The sequence below is a fragment of the Dermochelys coriacea genome, chromosome 23 (assembly GCF_009764565.3).
Source record: "Dermochelys coriacea isolate rDerCor1 chromosome 23, rDerCor1.pri.v4, whole genome shotgun sequence".
NCBI classification, from domain to species: Eukaryota; Metazoa; Chordata; order Testudines; family Dermochelyidae; genus Dermochelys; species Dermochelys coriacea.
The window spans coordinates 16,781,228-16,800,454 of NC_050090.1; the positions used below are offsets into that span (position 1 = coordinate 16,781,228).

General features: G+C 68.4%; 1 protein-coding gene across 1 annotated transcript; it reads right to left on the bottom strand.

Annotated features, from left to right (window-relative positions):
• Nucleotides 1-13: 13 nt before the first annotated feature.
• HCFC1 (host cell factor C1) lies at nt 14-18,049 on the bottom strand. Its single transcript, XM_043501322.1, is given in 30 exon segments — nt 14-928; nt 1,135-1,198; nt 1,370-1,667; nt 1,803-1,988; nt 2,815-2,952; nt 3,246-3,364; nt 3,689-4,018; nt 4,444-4,807; nt 5,162-5,307; nt 5,775-6,159; nt 6,247-6,418; nt 6,993-7,543; nt 7,973-8,193; nt 8,267-8,405; nt 8,505-8,647; nt 8,938-9,157; nt 9,699-9,803; nt 10,177-10,401; nt 10,490-10,687; nt 10,761-10,921; nt 11,137-11,490; nt 12,113-12,292; nt 12,582-12,688; nt 12,757-12,841; nt 13,245-13,453; nt 13,678-13,838; nt 14,158-14,208; nt 14,210-14,307; nt 15,720-15,928; nt 17,982-18,049. Coding segments are annotated over 30 exon segments (5,712 nt in total). The 5' UTR covers nt 18,035-18,049; the 3' UTR covers nt 14-888.
• Nucleotides 18,050-19,227: the final 1,178 nt, after the last annotated feature.

Consider the following 19,227-nt stretch of genomic DNA (forward strand, 5'->3'; position numbering starts at 1 on the left):
CTCCAGGTTTCCCTTTACTTCAAAAATGTCTTTAATCGTTGAAAATCGCACAACCCGACAGACACAGCACGGGGGTGGGGGGGCACAGCGAAATACACTATCATACAACGAGGGGGGCTGCCCGTCCCACCTCAGCCTGGGGGCCTGGGCCTAGAGCCCCCCAGCTCCGCACCTCAAACTTGGGGGGTACCCCCATGGAATGTCGACCAGCAGGGCACAAGGGGGAGACGCAGGGGCTCCCCCATAAATGACCCAACGGACTAATTGCTCAGATGGCATTTAAACCTGTACTAGCCCCCCCCCCACCTGGAGGCGGCCCCCATCCCCTGTGGGGCCAGTGGCCCCAGGATTTTGTGTTTTTTTTTCTTGTTTTTCTTTTTTTCCTAAAAAAATGGTTTATACAAAAAAAGTTTTTTCCAAGAGGAGGCAGGAGGCCCCCTGCTCCAGGGGAGGAGACAGCAGCTCCCATTCGGGGGGGGGTCAAGCTAGGGGCCCCCCCTCAAATACCTGCAGGGGGACCCTGCTATTCACGACAGCTACAGCATCCCCTCTCCTCTACAACTCTGACACTACAGGGGAACTGGGGGTCTGTACAGAGGTGAGAGCTGGGAGGGAGCACCCCCAAATCTGCAGCCCTCGCCCCCCGCACGATAGTGGGGAGGACAAAAGAACTTCATTCCAGCAACTGCAACATGTAAAAAAAACCCAATTCCCCCCACCCCCGGCAAATCAGAGTCCAGGGCACCCCAGCCCCCCCTGCCCCAGCCAAGGGTCTGGGGGAGGAGCACGGTTCAGTGACCCCCCGGCCTCACAGTCCAGCCCCAATGAAATGTGCTTTCCTTGGCGAGCAGGGGCGTGGGGAGCCGGTGCCGAGGTGGGGGGCCTCCTTCACTGCCCGTCGGCCTTCGGCTTCTTTGGAGCAGATTTCCTGGGGGCGGGGAGAGAAAAATGGGGGGGGAGGGGTGAGAGCTGACCGGGGCCCCATGGGAACCAGCCCCTCCCCCGACCAGTACAGCACCTGGTGTGTCCCCACCCACCCCGTGGAAAACCCCCCCATGCCCCAGGCCCTGATGCCCCCCCAGCACCACCCACTTTCTCACCCCCTGCCCCGCCGGTCCCCACCCCGGCACTCACATGTCGGGAGAGGAGAGCGGCCGCTTGCTGGCCGGCTTGGCCATGGAGCCGTCCTTACTGGACTCTGGAGCACCGGAGAAGGGGGTTAGAGACTCAAAGAGCATCGTCAGCCCCCACTCCCCTGAGAGAGAACCCAGGTGTCCTGGCTCCCAGCCCCTCCCCACCCCACTCTGCCAGATGAGAATGGAACCCCGGCATCCCCCGGCCCCGGACCAGTCCCCCCGGCCCGGCTCACCTTGCAGCCACCGGACCTGCGTGGCAGGCCCGTAGCCCTTCTCGTTACGGGCGGCGATTCGGAAGATGATAGCCGGCTTGGTGGTGTAGTCGATGTGGGCGTTGGCCAGGCTGCCCGACTGCACGAGGCACGAGGGACTGGGCCCGCAGTAGACCCGCATGAAGGCCAGCTGGGCTGGTGCCGTGCCCTTGGGCTCGCCCGCCTGGGTGCTCTGGATGGCCAGGTACACCGAGTACTCCACGATCTTCCCCGAGGTCACCGAGGGCGGCTCCCATGTCAGGTGGGCCCCGTCGGGGCTCTGCGAGAGAGGGCACCCTGGGGTGAGGGGCCAGGCCCGGGGCGAGGGGGGCAGGCCGGCGGCCGGCCGGGGGCGAGGGGGGCAGGCTGGCGGCCGGCCGGGGCAGGCCCGGGGCGAGGGGGGCAGGGCACCCACCTTGCTGATCTTGATGGCACAGGGCGCACCCGGGAAGCCGGGCAGGCAGGTCTTGAAGGCGGAGATGTCGGAGAAGGGGCCGCGCCCGCAGGCGTTCAGCCCGGCCACCCGGAACTTGTAGGCCGTGCCCGGCTGCAGCTCCTGTTTCTTCAGCTGCGTGTAGTCGGGGACGGTGCCCGAGTCATCCTGGGGAATGAGCCCAGAGTCAGTGGGGGCGGGGGGACATCTGGGGCCGTGGCTACCATGGTGGTGGCAGCAGGAGACACGTCACAGTAGGTGATGGCAGTGGGGGGCAGGGAGATGGTGCCAGAGGCACACGGACACTCAGAGTGGTGGGGCACAGGGACGGCATCAGGTCAGGCCGTGGGGCACAGGGACACTCCCAGGAGTGGGTAGGTGTTTCGTTGGGGGGCAGGCTGTGAACAAGGGGACACTCATGTTGCTGGGGGACTGGCCATGGGTGCAGGGGGTGGGGACACGTTTCACTGGGGGCAGGCCGAGGACAGGGGGGACGACATCACTGAGGGGTGCATTGTTGGGGGGCAGGTGGGGGTGTGTAATGAAGTGGGAATGTTCTTCATGTCTTCTCTGAATACTGGGTGGGTGCCTCAGTTTCCCCTAGGCCTTTCTTAAGGATCTAGGTGGGGGGGGATCAGGGGGGTGATTGTAGCAGAGCCCTAGGGGGCCGGGGTGATGGGGTCTGCACAGAGAATGGCCGACACCCCATCTCCTTGGCCTGGGCTGGAGAACAAAGAGATCTGGTGGCCTCCTGGCCCGGGAGAGAGAGAGAGAGAAGCCAGAGGAGGGGCTGGGGGGAGTCTTGGTTTGGGGCTGGCTGGGGAGATGGGGGGAGGCCCACCCCCAAGAGGGACCCGATTGAGGGGTCCTGTCTCCTGGACCCACAAGCTCTGTTGGGACCTGTGTTTCTGGCTGGCTGAGTGTCCCGGGGAATCACAGGAAGTGGGGGGTGCAGAGCCCTGACTTCCCCACACTATGACAGGGGGACACTCACGTCACTAGGGGGCGCGTCGTTGAGGGGCAGGAAGTAATGGGTCACCATCATGTTGGTGCCTTTGATGACACCCACGTCGAACCACTGGTTTTCCTTCTTCACCAGCAGCTTCTGGGGCTGCACCGAGGGGTCCGGCTTCTGGGGGGAGAGAGGGGTCAGACCCCTTCCCTGGGCTTAGACCTCCATGTGCTCATCCTCCCAGCTCCCCCCACATGGCTCAGTCCCCCAGCTCCCTGCCCCACGGCTCAGACCCCCACGTGCTCATCCTTGCAGCTCCTTCAGCCCCTGCCCCATGGCTCAACCCCCAGCTCCCTGCCCCCTGGCTCAGACCCCCACGTGCTCATCCTCACAGCTCCCCCAGCGCCTGCCCCATAGCTCAGCCCTCCCGCTCCCCGCCCCATGGCACAGTCCCTGCCCGACCCTGCACTCACCATCGGGGCAGGCTCAATGCCATTGGCCACCTCGGCCAGGGTGGCGGCCGCCTGCAGCTTGGCTGGGCTGGGCCCCACCACAGGCTGTGGGGCTACGAATGTGTTGGACGGAGCCAGGCCTGGAGAAACGGCAGGAGGGGCACTGAGTGCGTCCAGCCCCACTGCTGGGAGAGAATCCCGGTGTCCTGCCTCCCCTCCCCCACCCCCGGCGCCTCGCGACCCCCCCCGGCATCCAGCCGCCCCCAGCGTCCTGCGCCCAGCCCCCTGCACCCCCAGGAGAGATCCCGGGCACCCCATGCCCCCCCAGCATCCAGCCGCCCCCAGCCCCCCAGGAGAGATCCCGTGTGCCCCGCACCCCCTGCAATCGGAGAGAACTTGGGCGGCCCCCGGCCAGGGGAGCTCCTGGGGGCCCCCCGGCCTGTCCCACCCCATGGCGCACTCACCCTCGCTGGGCGCAGCGGGCAGGAGGGCGACGGTGCTGCTGACAGCGCTGGCCAGCTCGCTCAGCCCGTTGCTCTCGGCGGCCGGGTCGTTGAGGCTGTCGGCGGGCGCCAGGGCCTCAGTGGGCAGGGGGGCGCCGTGGGGCTGCTGGGCCACGGCCGCCACCTGGGCCTCCTGCAGCTGCTGCTGCTGCTGCACCAGGGCGGCCAGCTCCTGCGGCGTCAGCACGATGGGGATGGCTGTGGGCTGCCCCTCAGCACCCTCGCCCCCCAGTGCCCCCAGCTCCGCCGGCCCTGTGCCCGCCTCGCCCGTCTCCATGGGCTCCCCCGCACCTGCAAGGCACACAGCTCAGCTGGGGGGTCGGGGGCAGCCGGGGAGGGGCAGCAGGGGGCTGGATCCAGCAGAGGAGGGGGATAAGGAGGAGGAGCCAGCAGGGGCTGCAGGGACACTCATGCAGGGGGCAAGGGGCCAGCGTGAGGGTCCCGGGTGGCACTCACCCAGCACGGCCTGTTGGGCCAAGGCCCAGAGAGCGGGTGGGGGGCCTGGGGGGGCACTCACCCAGCACGGCCTGTTGGGCGGCCTGCAGGGCCAAGGCCCAGGGAGGGGGTGGGGAGCAGATGGGGGGAGCGGCGGGACCTGGGGGGGCACTCACCCAGCACAGCCTGTTGGGCAGCCTGCAGCATGGCCTGCAGGGCCAAGGCCCGGGGAGGGGGTGGGGAGCGGGTGGGGGGAGCGGCGGGACCTGGGGGGCACTCACCCAGCACGGCCTGTTGGGCGGCCTGCAGCACGGCCTGCAGGGCCAGGCTGTGGGCCTGCTCGGCGGCTGCGGCGTGAGCTGCGGCCTCAGCAGCGGCCGTCACCGCCAGCTCCTCGGGCGTCAGCCCCGTGACCAGCAGCGCGGCGCCCGCCTGCCCCTCAGCCAGCAGCTCCTGGGGCAGGGCCAGCGGCTCTGCGGCAGGGGCGGGCGGCGGGGGGCCAGGCGGGGGGCCCGGGGTGGGGGGCTCAGCCGGGGGCTCGGGGAGCTGGGGCTGCGCTGGCTCCGCACAGGGGGGCGCGGGCGGCTCTGCAGGGGGGGGCGGCGCCGGCTCCTCCGCGGGTGGCTCTGCCAGCGACGAGATGCTCTGCAAGGGTGGGGGGGGTTAATGCAGCAGCCAGGTGTCCCCCCCGCCCCACATTTCTGAGTGCTGGTTCCAGAGCCCCCCAGTTCCACCCACCAGACCGAACCCCCCCCCCCCGAGCTGAGCAGAGAACCCAGGCACCCTGACTCCCCACCCCTCCCCCACCCCCGGAGAGAACCCAGGTGCCCTGGCTCCCCCCGGCCCCCATCCCGCCCCCGGAGAGAACCCATGCGCCCTGGCTCCCCCCCCCGCCCCCACCGAGAACCCAGGTGCCCTGGCTCCCCCCCTGCCCCACCCCACCCCCGGAGAGAACCCAGGGGCCCTGGCTGCCCACCCCCCGGGGCTCCTGGCTCTCACTGGTATGGCGGGGCCCGGCACAGGCGTGGACTGCGTCACGGTGGTCACGGCACGGCTCTGCACGGTGGAGACGCTGCTGGGGCTGGGGGGGGCCTCGCCTTGTGCCCCCTCGGGCTGCCCCTGCCCGTTAGTACCCAGCGGCTGGTCTGAAAGGGGGCAGAGATCAGAGCCCGGGAGCCCCACGCTCCCCCCATCCCAGAGCCAGCCAGAGCCCCCCTCCCACAGGGACAAGCCCCCTACCCCATTCCCAGCCCGCCCCATCCCAGAGCCCCCCTTCTGCAGGGACAAGCCCGACCGACTGACCCATGTTCAACTGCTGTTCACATGGAACCCTTCTCCACTTCGGCCTTCAAAGTTCTCGTTTGAATATTTGCTACCACCACCACCAAGATCTGCACCTGCGGCGGCTCCACCCGGGCCCGCGCCCTAGGCTTCAAGGCTCGTCGCGGCGTACCCCTGCCCAGCCCGGATCAGAGCCACTGACCCCCACCAGGGACAGGCCTCCTGCCCCAGTCTCAGTCCCCCCCTTGGGGTGGGATCAGTCAGAGCCCCTACAGGAGACAGGCCCCACGCCCTGCCCCCCAAGTCGTCAGCCCCCACCCCTCGTGCTCACCATGGTTGGCACCCATGCTGGAGGTCACGGTAGTGGCTGTGTGGGTTGTGCCCGTCTCGTGTGTTTCGCAGGGGGGGTTGGAGCAGATGCGAGGGACCGGATTTGTGGGAAGCAACTGGGGCTGGCTGGGCCCTGCCCCCCCTGTCTCCTGGGGGGCAGAAGAGGGGGGCTCGGTGCCAGCTCCCCCCATGCTGGCCGCCATGGTGGTGCCGGTGGCTGTGGTCTGCTGTGTCTCGCAGGGCGCGCTGGCAGGGGCATGCTGGGCCCCCTCAGCCTGGCCCATCCCCACATTACATGTGGCCGTGGTGGCAGTGTTGGTAGTGCCTGTCTCGTGCATCTCGCATGGGGGGTTGGTGCACACTCGCCCAGCACCCACGCTGGATGTTGCCATGGTGGCCGTGTTGGTAGTGCCCGTCTCGCACGGGGGGTTGGTGCACACCTGCCCCGCGCCCACGCTGGATGTGGCTGTGGTGGCCGTGTTGGTGGTGCCCGTCTCGTGCGTCTCGCACGGGGGGTTGGTGCACACTCGACCAGCGCCCATGCTGGATGTGGCCGTGGTGGCAGTGTTGATGGTGCCCGTCTCGTGCATCTCGCACGGGGGGTTGGTGCACACTCGACCAGCGCCCATGGTAGATGTGGCCGTGGTGGCCGTGTTAGTGGTGCCGGTCTCGTGCGTCTCGCACGGAGGGTTGGTGCACACTCGCCGGGTGCCCATGCTTGACGTGCCCACGGTGGTGGTGCCCGTCTCACAAGGGTCATTGACGCGTGATTGCTGCCCAGACTCCACGTCTGGCGCTACCATCCTCACGCCACACGGCTGCTCCGTGGGCACATCCGCTTTGGCCGACATTGTTGTGTGAGTGGCACAAGTCTGCTGGGTTTGGCACGGGGGGGCTCTTGGCTGGCCCCGGCCCACCGTCCGGCTGGCCCCGGCCCATGAGCGACCGGGCTGTGGTGGCGGTGTTGGTGGTGTGAGTCTGGTGAGCCTCACAGGGCCGGCCAGCCGGCGCCGGGGATTGTGCATTGGTGCCAGGAACCGCCAGGGGAGGATTCACCATTCTGGCACTGCACGGCTGCTCTGTGGGAACGCCAGCTTTGGCCGACATCGTGGTGCCAGTGGCACTGGTATGCTGTGTTTGGCACGGCGGGTTGGGTGGGGCTACCAGGCTGCCATCTGGCTGTTCCCGCCCCATGAGCGACCGGGCTGTGGTAGCCGTGTTGGTGGTGCCCGTCTCGTGCATCTCACATGGGGGGTTGCTGCACACTCGCCCGGCGCCCAGGTTGGACATGGCCATGGTAGCTGTGTGGGTGGTGCCCGTCTCGTGCGTCTCGCATGGGGGGTTGCTGCACACTCGCCCGGCGCCCATGCTGGATGTGGCCGTGGTAGCTGTGTGAGTGGTCCCCGTCTCGTGCGTCTCACACGGGGGGTTGGAGCAGACACGCACTAACCCACCGTTGGGCTGTCCAGCCTCCTGGCCCTCGCACACGAAGTGCACGGGCTGGGTTAGGCCGCCCACGTTGGCCACGACGGTGGCTGTGGCAGTGTTGGTGGTGCCGGTCTCATGGGTCTCGCAGGGTGGGTTGGAGCACACCAGGGTGACGGTGCCAGGCTGCGGGTCGCCCTGCCCCACGTCGGCGATGGTCACCGTGGCCGTGGGCTGCTCCGTGGTGGGCGAGGCCAGGATGGAGACTGGCAGGTCGTGCACCGGCTGGGCATCCACTCCGCTGGGCGTCGTGATCAGCGTCACCTGCGTGGGCTGCGAGACGGGCTGGGGGCCGGGAGATGGGCTGGGTGAGGGGCCGGGCCCATGCCCCACAGACGCAGCAGCCCACTGCCACCCTGTGCCCGGCACCCCTGCCCCGCACCCGCACTGCCCCCCTTCCTGTGCCCGGCACCCCCCCCCCCGCACCCTTCACCACACTGTGCCCAGCACCCCCCGGCGTCCCACTGCCCCCCTTCCCCGCATCTACTGCTACCCTGTGCCCGGCATCCCCCCTCCGCACCCCACTGCCCCGTGTCCCACTGTCACCCTGTGCTCAGCACCCCCCCCATGCACCCCAGTACCCCCCTTCCCCGCCTCCCACTGCTACCCTGTGCTCGGCACCCCCCCGCCATGCACCCCACTGCCCCCGTGTTTGGCGTCTCCCTGGAGGGGAAAGGCCCCGCATCCGGTGTCCCCCGGTGGCGCAGGCCCTACCTGCATGGTGATGGTGGGCGTGCCCAGCCCGCTGGCGGCCGTCATGGTGGTCTGCGCGGCGGAGACTGTGATGGCGGCTGGGTTGATCACTTGGCTGGACAGGGTGGCGATGGTTCCCAGCGTGGTGATGGGAGTGGCCAGCGAGGCGTTGGTGCTGTGGCCCCCTGCGCCAGCCAGGCTGGTGGAGACGGTGCCCGTCACGGTGCCCAAGGTGGTGACACCTGAGGGAAGGGAGAGCCGGTCAGTGCCGCGAGATGGCTCTGCAGCCCGGCCCCCTCCCGCAGCCCCCCTTACCCGTAGTTCCTTTCACCACCAGCGTGGTAACAGTGGGCTTGACAGCGGAGACGGTGACGGGCGTGACCAGCCGCACGCCGCCCATGGGCACGGTGCGCAGGATGGTGCCGGGCTGGCCAGGAGCTCCCTTCAGGACCACCTGCCGGGGGGGGGGGGGGGGAGGGAAAGAGAGGTGGTGAGAGGCTGGGGCGGTGGCTGGCCCCCTGGCCGTCCCTGCACCCCCAAATCCCCCGCTCACCTGCGTGACGCCCTGCTGCCCGTGGGCTGTGCCCAGCTTGGGCACCGCTGTGATGATCTTGGCGGGGGCACCTGTGCCTGAGGTCATGACCTTGGTGGTGATGATGGTGATGGGGGACTTGATGCCAGGGCTGCTGGTCACACCTGTGGGGAGCCGGGAGGGGTCAGTGCAGAGCTCTGGGACAGCCCCATGGCCATGGAGCCCCCCCAACCCCTGCTCCGCTCCCCAGCAAGGTCCCCCCACGCCCTCACTGCCCCCCAGCTCAAATACTACCCCGTCCCCCAGAGCAGCCAGCCTCGGATGTCTCTGGGTCATTCCCCTCCACCCCCAACAGCCCTTTGCCCCTCCCAATTCAACGCCCCCATGCACCCAGCCCCAGCCTGTCTCGCCCGCAGGCAGCCTCCCAGCCCGACCCCCCACTGGCGGTCGTTACCTGTGGCCCCGGACTGGGTGATGATGGCCGACATGGGGATGGTTTTGATGATGGTGGTGGTGCCCGGCTTGGTTGTGCTGGGCGAGACGCTGCTGATACCCAAGATGGTGGGCTTGGGGCCGGCGCCGCCCGCCTGCGTGGTGGTGATGATGGTGGTGGGCTTCCCGTCCGCTGACGTCACCAGTTTTAGGATGGTGCCCGCCGGCAGGGGGCCCTTGGTCTGGTGGAGCACAGAGCAGGCAAGAAAGGGTTAACGCAGCTTGGCACTCGCAGAGAGCAGAGCGCTCAGGACTCCTGGATCCTACTAAGAAGTGGGGAAGGGACTGGGAGCCAGGACTCCTGGGTTCTCCCCCCGGCTCTGAGAGGGGAGCAGGGTCCAGTGGTCAGAGCAGGAGGGGCTGGGAGCCAGGAGGTCTGGGTTCCCACCTCAGCCCTGGAAGGGGAGTGAGGTCCAGTGGTCAAAGTAGGGGGGCTGGGAGCCAGGATACCCAAATTCCCTCCTCAGCCCTGGAAGGGGAGTGAGGTCCAGTGGTCAGAGCGGGGGGGGGGGGGCTGGGAGCCAGGATACCCAAGTTCCTGAGGGGCAGGGAAGAAGAAACTATATGGGGAGGGTCTGGTGGTTAGAGCAGAGGGGGTACTGGGAGCCAGGGCGCCTGGGTTCTCTCCCCGGTCCTGGGAGGGGAGTGGGGTCCTGTGATCAAAGCAGGGGGCTGGGTCCCGTTCCCAGCGCTGCCCCTCCCCGTCTCGGAGGAAGTGCTCACCTGGATGATCTGGGTGACGGGGCCGCTGGAGGCCTGGCCGGTCACGGCCGAGGTCTGCACTGGCTTGGTCTGCACGACCGACATCACTTTGCCCAGGTTCGAGATCTGCCAGGGGAGAGAGGATGAGCAGTGCCCCCCATGCCCCCTCCCCACAGCATTCCAGGAGAGAGGCACCCCCCTCCTGCCTCCCCACACAGCCACATGGCCACCCCACTTTTGCCCCAAACAGCTGGCACAACTGGACCCCACCCTGTGGCAGGTGAGCCTGGGCCCTTAGTAGACCTGGCGCCTGCCAGGTATCATGAGACACCTCCCAGCTCTGGGAGGGGACGGGCCTGGGAACCAGGACACCTGGGTTCTCTCCCCGGCTCTGGGAGGGGAGCGGGGTGTGGTGGTTAGAGCCGGGGGGGCTGGGAGCTAGGACACCTGGGTTCACGTCACAGCGGGGCTGCCCGGGCCTTGCCCTCCTGGCACTTACCAGTGCGCTGCCCCCCGGCACGGAGATGGGGCTCTTCACCAGGGTGATGGTCTTGGTGACACCGCCCACCACGGTGGTCATGACCTGCGCTTGCTGGGCCACGGTAACCGTGCCTGACTTGTGCACTGTGATGATGGGCCGCGTGGCCGCGTTGGTCGTGGACGACACCGAGGTGCCCACCTGGGCTGCTGCCGTCTTCAGCATTCGGGTGGCCGGGTTACTCACCTGATGTGGGGAGACATGCACCCTTAGCAGGACGCCTGGGGTCTTGCCCCAGTTGCGGGGCAGGGCAGCGGGGCCAGGCGTCTCTTACCATGACAGGGGCGGAGGCCACCTTGACCGTGCTGGGCAGCGTGGCGGTGCCCGGGGAGACAGCCACGGTCTTGACGATGGTGGCGCCAGCTGGCACGCTCAGCACGGTGGGCGCGGAGGAGGGAGGGATCTTCTGTGTGGCAGCAGCGGCGGCTGCCAGGGCAGCCATGCCGCTCATCTGGGGGCTGCTGCCGATCACCTGAGGGCAGAGGGAAGCGGTCAGGGGCGCCCCACGGATGGGACTGGGCTCCTCCGCAGCGGAGGGTACTTACCGTGCCCTGGGTGCTCTGTGTGGGCACCACCATGCGCACGCCGGCCGGCAGGGATGTCACCGTCACCGGGGCCTTGCCCGCCTGGCCGGCCGATCGCACTGTCACCAGGGGGGGCCCCGGGGGCGCCTGGGGCCCCGTCACCTTCAGCACGGCCGGGACACCTGCCAGGGCAAGGGCAATGTGAGATGTGGAGGGAAACCCCAGCCCTACAATGGGCCCCTGCCACCCACCCCAATGGGACTCTGGGACCCTGCCCCACCCCCAGTAGGAGTCCGGGCCCCTGGAAGTCTGGACCCCTGCCCCCCCCCATAAACCCGCAATGGGAGTCTGGCTCCTGCCCACCCCCGGCGAGGGTCTGAGGTCCGGCCCCACTCACCCTGCGTGCGTGCGGGGCTGGCCACGGGCAGGGGCGTGCCAGGCACAGAGGGCAGCAGCTGGATGGTGGTGGTGGGCGTGGGGGCAGCGGCCTGGGGCAGCAGAGTGATGCCCATCTGGGCCAGGGGCTGGCTGGCAGGCGGCGCGGGCGCGGCGGCGGCTGGGGCGGGGCTCTTGGGTGGGTTGGCGGGCACGGAGGGCACTGGGGCAGGGGCAGGCGAGGCGGCCGCCGGGATGTCGTACTTCTGCAGCTGCAGCAGGTAGGTGTCAGCGGTGGGCACCGAGCCCCAGCTCACTTCCAGCGAGTTGGTGTTGGCCCGCACCAGCTGCACCCGTGAGGGTGCTGGGGGCTTCTCTGGGGGTAGAGATGGGGGTCAGGCGCGGGCAGCCCTGGAGCCCCCACCCAGCCGGACCCCCCAGCCCAGCCCCAGATCCCCCAGCTTGCACCCTCCCACACCAAGTGGCTCCCACCAGCCACCCCCTCCCTCCCCCAAGTACATAAGCAGCTTCTCCCGCCCACACAGCCCCACCTCTCGGGCCAGGGGCTCCCACACCCATGGAAGGGGCTCTCCCCTCGGGTGGCATCGCGCAGGGCTGGCCATGTGGACAAGCCCTGTCACTGCTGCCTGCCTGCCCCTTTTCCAGTTCTCATAGCTCCATGGGGCTGGGGCGACCAGACCCACCCGCAGCCTTCATGGGCCAAGGGGGAGCCCCCCCGCAGCCGGGGAAGCCCCCGGCTGGCCGAGGAGACGGTCTGCTGAACCCGGGGAGTAGCAGCGTCCGGAACCTGCCCGGCGCATCAGAACCCGCTCACGCTGCAGCCTGCTCCTTCGCCCACAGCAGCCCCCCCGGCCCAGGAACCCTGCTCTCTGCCCAGCCCCTCCCCTGCCCAGGGATCCTGCTCAGCGACTCTCAGCTCCCTGCACTGCAAACTGCCCCCCTGCCCCCGGGAATGCTGCCCGCCGCCTGGCACTCACCCGTCTCCAGGTACCACAGGTCCTTGCAGCACACCTGGTTATTCCAGGCCTTGCGGTAGCCGTCGCGCCCGCTCCAGATGTAGAGGCGGGTGTTGATGGACACGGCGCAGTGCCCCGCCCGGGCCCGCGGGATGTTGTCCTCCAGCGTGTCCATGAGGATCGGCTCCCAGGCCATGGAGTCTGTGGGGAGGGGGACAGCTCACCCTGGGGCCCAGGGGGTCTGCCTCCAGCGGGGTGAGGCAGGCCAGCGTGTGGGGGAGGGGGAGCCAGGGGGGCCCCTTACCCAGGGTGAGGCAGGCCAGTGTGTGGGGGAGGGGGAGCCGGGAGGGTTCGGGGGGGCCCCTTACCCAGGGTGAGGCAGGCCAGCGTGTGGGGGAGGGGGAGCTGGGGGGCTCTGGGGGGGCCCCTTACCCAGGGTGAGGCAGGCCAGCGTGAGGGGGAGCCAGGGGGGCTCTGGGGGTCCCCTTACCAAGGTTGAGGCAGGCCAGCGTGTTGGTGCACTTCCACTCCTTCTCGTGCGTGGCCACTTTGACGTCGTCCATGACGAGGGGCACCCAGCCCCCGAAGACGTACATCCTGGGGGGAGGAGGGGATCAGAGCTGCGCCATGGGGGGCAGGGGCTCGGGGAATGGGGGGGGGCTTACTTGTTGCCAATGGTGGTGGCAGAGTGCAGGCTGCGGGGGAGGGGCGCCACACCGCTCAGGCTGGGCTTGTTCCACGTCAGGGTCTCTATGGGGATGAGAACAGAGACCCTGAGACCCAGCCTGCACCCCCCCCTTCCCCCCAGCGTCCAACCCCCCCGCCCCGGAACCAGGAGAGTACCCAGCAGCCCCCCTCGCATCCCTCCCTGAACCAAGAGAGAACCCAGGCGTCCAGCCTGCCGCCCCCGCCCCGTACACCCTCCCGCCCCTGGAAAGAACCCAGGCGTCCTGACTCCCAGCCCCACCCCCACCCCTAGAGAGAACCCAGGCGTCCTGACTCCCAGCCCCACCCCCACCCCCAGATAGATCCCAGGCGTCCTGACTCCCGGCCCCACCCCCACCCCCAGAGAACCCAGGCGTCCTGACTCCCAGCGCCAGCCCGTACACCCTCCCGCCCCTGCGAGGGAACCCAGGCGTCCTGCCTGCCGTACCGATGTCCAGCGTCCAGAGGTCGCCGAGTCGGCAGCCGCTCATGCCCCCATAGATGACGAGCTTGGATTTCTTGTTGTCCCTCTCGGTGTACACCACGGCGGTGTGGGACTCGCGGGGCGGGGGCAGCACCCCGTACGTGATGGGGATGTCCCAGGCCACCACGCCGGAGCCGGGGCGCAGCTCCAGGATGTACAGGTCATTCAGGTACCTGCGGGGGGCACAGGCTCGTCACAGGATCCGGGACAGAGCTGTGACCTGCACTTCCACATCTCACGGCTAGAGGGCAGCCTCTCCCCAGAGCCAAGCACAGAACCCAGGCGTCCTGGCTGGAGGAGGGCACCCTAATCCACCAGACGCCTCCCCCTCCAGGCGTCCTGGCAATCCTCCTTCACCCCTGGAGCAGGGAGAGCACCCAGATGTCCTGGCACTCACCTGGGAATGTTGTTCTTGGGGTCCTCGCTGTCATTTGCCAACCCCCCAAACAGGTAGCACTTGTTGCCCACGAGAGAGAAGCTGTGGCCCAGGCGGGGGCAGGGGGGCGGCCCGTTCTTGGGGGTCTTGGCCTTGAGTCTCTTCCACTCCCAGCGACTGGCCTGCAAAGGGGATTCCCAGCGACGGGGGGGGGGGGGGGGAGGAGGGTGTCATTGCAATGTAGGCTTCTTCTTCATCAGTCCAGCCCGGACATGGAAGCAAGGGCTGGGGGGGCTCTGCTCAGAGCCCCACTCCTCCCTACTCCTGCGCACCCCACTCTGACCCCACAACCCTCCCAGAGCTGGGGAGAGAACCCAGGAGTCCGGGCTCCTAGCCCCACCCTGCTCTGACCCATCCGACCCCCTCCCCCCGAGAGCTGGGAGAGAACCCAAGAGTCCGGGCTCCCAGCCCCCTGCCCGGACCCCAGCATCCGGGCCCTACCTGCAGCTCGTAGAGGTCGCTGCTGTACTTGCCGTACTCCACCATGCCCCCCGAAGACCAGCAGCCGGGTGCCGTCGCACACGAAGCCGTAGGCAGCGCAGCCGGGGGGAATGTCGCCCCGCACCGCCGGGATGAACCACTGGTTGGTGGCTGGGGGGGGAGAAGTAGGGTATGAGTGGGGGGAGCACCAGGGCTGGACAGAAAGTCCAGCCTACAAAGCGCCTCCTGTCGGCCAGGGTTCCCCTCTCTCCCCCCTCCCCCGCCAGCAGCTCCAGAAGGGGCAGAACAGATACCTCCACCTGAACCCAGAGGTCGGGGATTGGGGGGATGCAGAGCTCCGAGCAGTGGGGGTCGAACCCAGGTATTCAGGAATGGGGGGGGATGCAGAGCTCGGGGAGGGGGAGGGAGACATGCAGAGCTCTGAGCAGGGTGGGTTGAACCCAGGTGTCCAGGGCACACTGACGTTGGGGTGCCCCTGTCGCACTGGACACTGCAGCCCGTCCCGAGAGTCCGAACTGGTCATTGTTGCCCCTTGATCCCAGACAGGGAAACTAAGGCAGAGAGCTGGGAAGGGACTTAGCCATTGTCACATAGAGAGCCTGCAGCAGAGAACCCAGGAGTCCTGGCTCCCAGCCCCGCAGCTCTAACCACCAGACCCCACTTCCCTCCCAACAGAACTCAGGAGTCCTGCCCCCCATAGCCCTACCCACAACCCTTTGCTTCCCCTGCACCTGAGCTGTGGGAAAAAGAGCCACCCGGCAAGCGGCTTCCTGAATGAGACTCTAGAGACAACCCCATAAGAGTGGGATAATGGGGGTGGGGGGAAAGGGGAGCTCGGACTCCTGGGTTCTCTCAAAGAGATGAGCACAAAGAGGAGTTGGTGCGGGGAGGGGCTGGCACCCCATTCGGAAAGCCCCTTGCTGAATACCCGGGGGGATGGATGGACGGCAGAGCCCTGCCTCTCCCCCTGCAACCCAGCACCCCCCCAGGACAGCCCCCGCTTGCCACAATCCCCAGACCCCATGAGCACCGGGTGCCTGTGGCTGGGGGAGAGATGGCATTTTCTTCACTCTCTCCCAGCGTCCTCAGCCCCCGCGGGCAGGCTTCCCCCAGCGCCTCCCCCTCCAGCTCCCCCCCTCCCCCCGCGGGCAGGCTTCCCCCAGCGCCTCCCCCTCCAGCTCCCCCCTCCCCCCGCGGGCAGGCTTCCCCCAGCGCCTCCCCCTCCAGCTCCCCCCTCCCCCCGCGGGCAGGCCAGGGTTAAAGCAGCCACCGCGGCAGCATTTGAAAGTTGACTGGGCGGAGGAGGGTTTTGCCGCCAAGTGTGAGGGCTGGTTGGGGGGGAGGGGGGGCTGGGGGCGAGGCTGCCGGCGGGGGGGCGGGTGTTGCTGTCTGCCATGCCCCCCGCCGGGGGTGGGGCTGGGGCTCGGAGCCCGGAGCACCCGCTGACAGCCGCGGGGCACGGCTCAGGCCCCCCCGTGCGAGGCGGGTTCCGGGCCCAGGGGGCCCAGGGGGGCCCGGGGGGCCCGGGGGCCGGCCCAGGGAGGGCGCCCGCCGCCCCCCACCTGTGTTGTAGACGTGCAGCTCGTCGACGATCCCCTCGTTGCCGCCCCCGAAGACGACGATCAGCTCCTTGATGGCCACGGCGCGGTGGCCGTGGCGGGGCCGGGGCACGGGGCCCGACCAGCCCACCACCCGCTTCCAGCGGGGCTGCAGGAGCGCGGGGCCGCCGGGGGCCGCCGGCGCGGCCGCTGCCATGGCCCCTCTCGCTGTCCTGCAAGGGCGGGGGGTTAGGGGGGCCGGGGGGGGCAAGGGCAGCTCTCTTGCCTCCCCCCCGGGAGACCGGGGCGCTCGGCCACCGGGGCCGCTACGCAGCGCCCCTCCCCCCTCCCGCCGGCCGGGCCGCCGCCGCCCCTCCCCCCCCTCCCGCCGGCCGGGCCGCTGCCGCCCCTCCCCCCTCTCCCGCCGGCCGGGACAGCGCCCCCGCCCCCTCCCCCTCCCCCTCCCGGCTCAGCGCCCGGCCCTGGGAGCCGCCATCTTGTGCAGCCGGGGGAAAATGGCGGCCGCGGAGAAGGAGCCGCCGCCTCCCCCCGGCCGGCCCCAGCCCCGCGCGCGCCGCCCGCTCTGACCCCTCCCGGCCCCCGGCCCCGCGGCGGCGCCCGGCCCCGGCCCCGCTGTACGGCACCGGACGGGGGCGGGAAGCGGCTCCTGGACGCCAGGCGCCTTCACGCCGCCCTGGGAGCCGCCATCTTGCGCCTGCTGTGTGAGGGGAGCCGCTCTTCCTTCCTCCTGCCCGGCTCGGCCTCGGCCTCGGCGGCGGCCGGGGGCGGGGGCGGGGCGCGCCGTACGGACTCCTCCCACTGGGCGCCGCCATCTTGGGGGCGGGCTCGCTGGGGGCCGCCATCTTGGGCGGGAGGACAGCCCCTAAACCAACGTGCCCCCCCACAGCTAGAGGGACCCCCAAAAATACAAGCCTGTACGGCACGCATGGGCGCCGCCATCTTGGGCGGGAGGAACATCCCCCCCCCTCACGGCTAAGGGGAGCCCACCCCAACATCCCCCCACATACAAGGTTGTACCCGGGGCATGGGCGCTGCCAGCCAGGATGGGGAAGACAGCCCAAGCCCCTGGTAGTTTTATTCCCCTCCCCACTGTTAGGAACCATTGGGTGCCTCGGTTCTTCAGCTAAAGGGGAGCCCACCTCCCAGAACTCAAAGGGAGTATGGCGGGCTGGGCAAGAGCATCGCCATCGCCATCACCATCGCCACCTGGGGGTGGGCTCACTGGGCGTCGCCATCTGGGATAGAAGCCAGGTGCCCCCCCCCGCCCCGTGTCTTGTCTCTTTTAAAATGCCAACAGTCCCAAGATGTCAACACCCCGTCATGTATCCCAGCACGTCTCACGTGGGAGCCCAAGGCCGCGAGCAGCTTTCAGGGGGGTACAAGCCAGGCAGACCTTAGACTCTATGGGGCCCAGGGCAGAAAGGCCAGGCCCCGGTAACTTAGCTTCAGAGAACCCCCTCTGGTGTGAGGCCCCAGGAATTGCCCAGCCTGCTACCCCCTAATGCCAGCCTGGGCTTTTCCCTGTAGAGCAGCTGTTGTGACCCAGGTGGGCCGTTCCCTTTTATAGCATGTTGGGGGGGGACACAGAGACCCCCGGCCATGCACTGATCTCGGCTTGACGTGTGCGCGGCCATCTTGAACAGATAAACCCGTTGTTATTTTTAAGCCCAACCACCCCCTGCTGAACTCCCCCTCCCTCCCTCCCTCCCTCCCTCCCTGACGGTCCCCCTTGGGATGATGGGGACCCCCACCCCAAAACACAAGGCCCTACTTTGAGCTCAGCTTGACACGAATTGGACGGGAAGAACCCCCCCCCCTCGCCCCTGAATGAAAAACTTCCCCCTCCCGCTCTGGCAGATAGGGCCCCCCACCCCGCAACAGGGGGCCCCTACTTGGCACGAGCAGCGCCAGCTCGGTTGGAAGGAGACTCCCCCCCCCCACCCCTTGGCCTCTTTATTTCAAAAACCCACAGAGCCCCCTGTCTCAACCACTGCTTCGTGCCTCAGTTTCCCCCACCCCGAAATGCCAGGCTGGGCCGTCTTAGATGGGGAAACCAACCCCCTTTCAAGCTGCTCCCTCCCCATTGTTATTCCCAGGGGCGCCTCAGTCCCCCTCCCCGGGCCCCCGCAGCAGAGCCGCGCGGGCAGCTTCACTCTACCCCTCCCCCCATGGGCGCCGCCATCTTGGGCACTAAGACTCCGCCCTGCCCCGAGGTCCGCGCCCCCCCCCCCAGTCAGCGCCCCGCGCAGGGTGGGGGCCGCCTACCCCCAAAGCAGCGCCGCTGTGCGGCGGGCTCCCTCGGCCGTGGGCGCCGCCATCTTGGCTCCGCCCTCCCATGGGGGCCGCCATTTTGGTTCCCTCCCCCATTGGGAGGGGAACAAAGGGGAAGTCCCCGGCTGGGAGTTCATAGGGGCGGGCATCGAGCTGGACTTTGAGCTGCCTCACTTTTCATTTCACGCTGTCTTGGGAGCGGGAGCCGCCGCCGCCGCCGCCGCCGCCTTGGACTCCCCCCACCCCCTCAATGCCCGGATGTGACTCTTCTCAGGGCTATTCAAAATGGCGCCAGCAGAAATGCCCGGATGAGCCTGCCGCTTGCGTAACGATAACTAAGACGGCGGCCGCTGAACCAAGATGGCTCCCGCTCAAATGCCCGGATGAAGGCGGATCAGCGGGAATCCCTGTCCAAGATGGCCACCCTCTCAATGCCCGGATGTGGCGGGCAGTCTCCAAGAGGGCGGAGCCACGGGTGCCCGGATGTCAGGCATCCCACTTTGTGGCATACAAGATGGCGGCTCGCTGAGCGGTATGACAAGAAATCACCAAGATGGCGACCGTCGTCGACAGGACCCAAGATGTCGCCTTCATTCAATGCCCGGATGTCGCTCCCTCAGCCGGAGGGAAACAAGATGGCTACAGCCGCCTCCACCCCTCAGGTTGCACCTTCCCCCGCGCCCCCGAAGGCCAGCGCAGGATGGCGAGCTGTTACTTACCCGGATGTTCGTTGCTTTCCAAGATGGCGGCCTAAGGGCGTGGATGTGGCCGTTTTTCAAGATGGCGACCACCTCCTACCCGCAGGTGGCTGCTCAAGATGGCGGCCGAAGGGCCCGCCTGCCGTTGCTAGGTGACCAAACGCGTAAAGGTCTTACAACAATACCTGTGCGCAGCGGTGCGCGGACTCCAGTCGCCGCCGGCGGGGCGGGAGGTCTACCCGCGGCGTGGGGAGCCGGCGGATACCAGCCCCCTGGGAGCCGCCATTTTGGACCTTTCTCCTCCACACCAGACGAAAGATGGCGGCGTCTCTACGACCCGGATGTGATGTCTTTTACGCGTGCGCAGAATGCTCTCTCTGTCGTCCCGTGCTCAAATACACATGCGCTTAGTGTTCATTCCGCCAAGCTGTCCCATTGCGCAGGCGTATCCTGGAGCCCAAACCTGGCGCGTGCGCACCACGATCCCACCCTTTTCCTCTGCGCAGGCGTAACTTTTTCTTCAGGTTCTTTCGCTCCCCTCC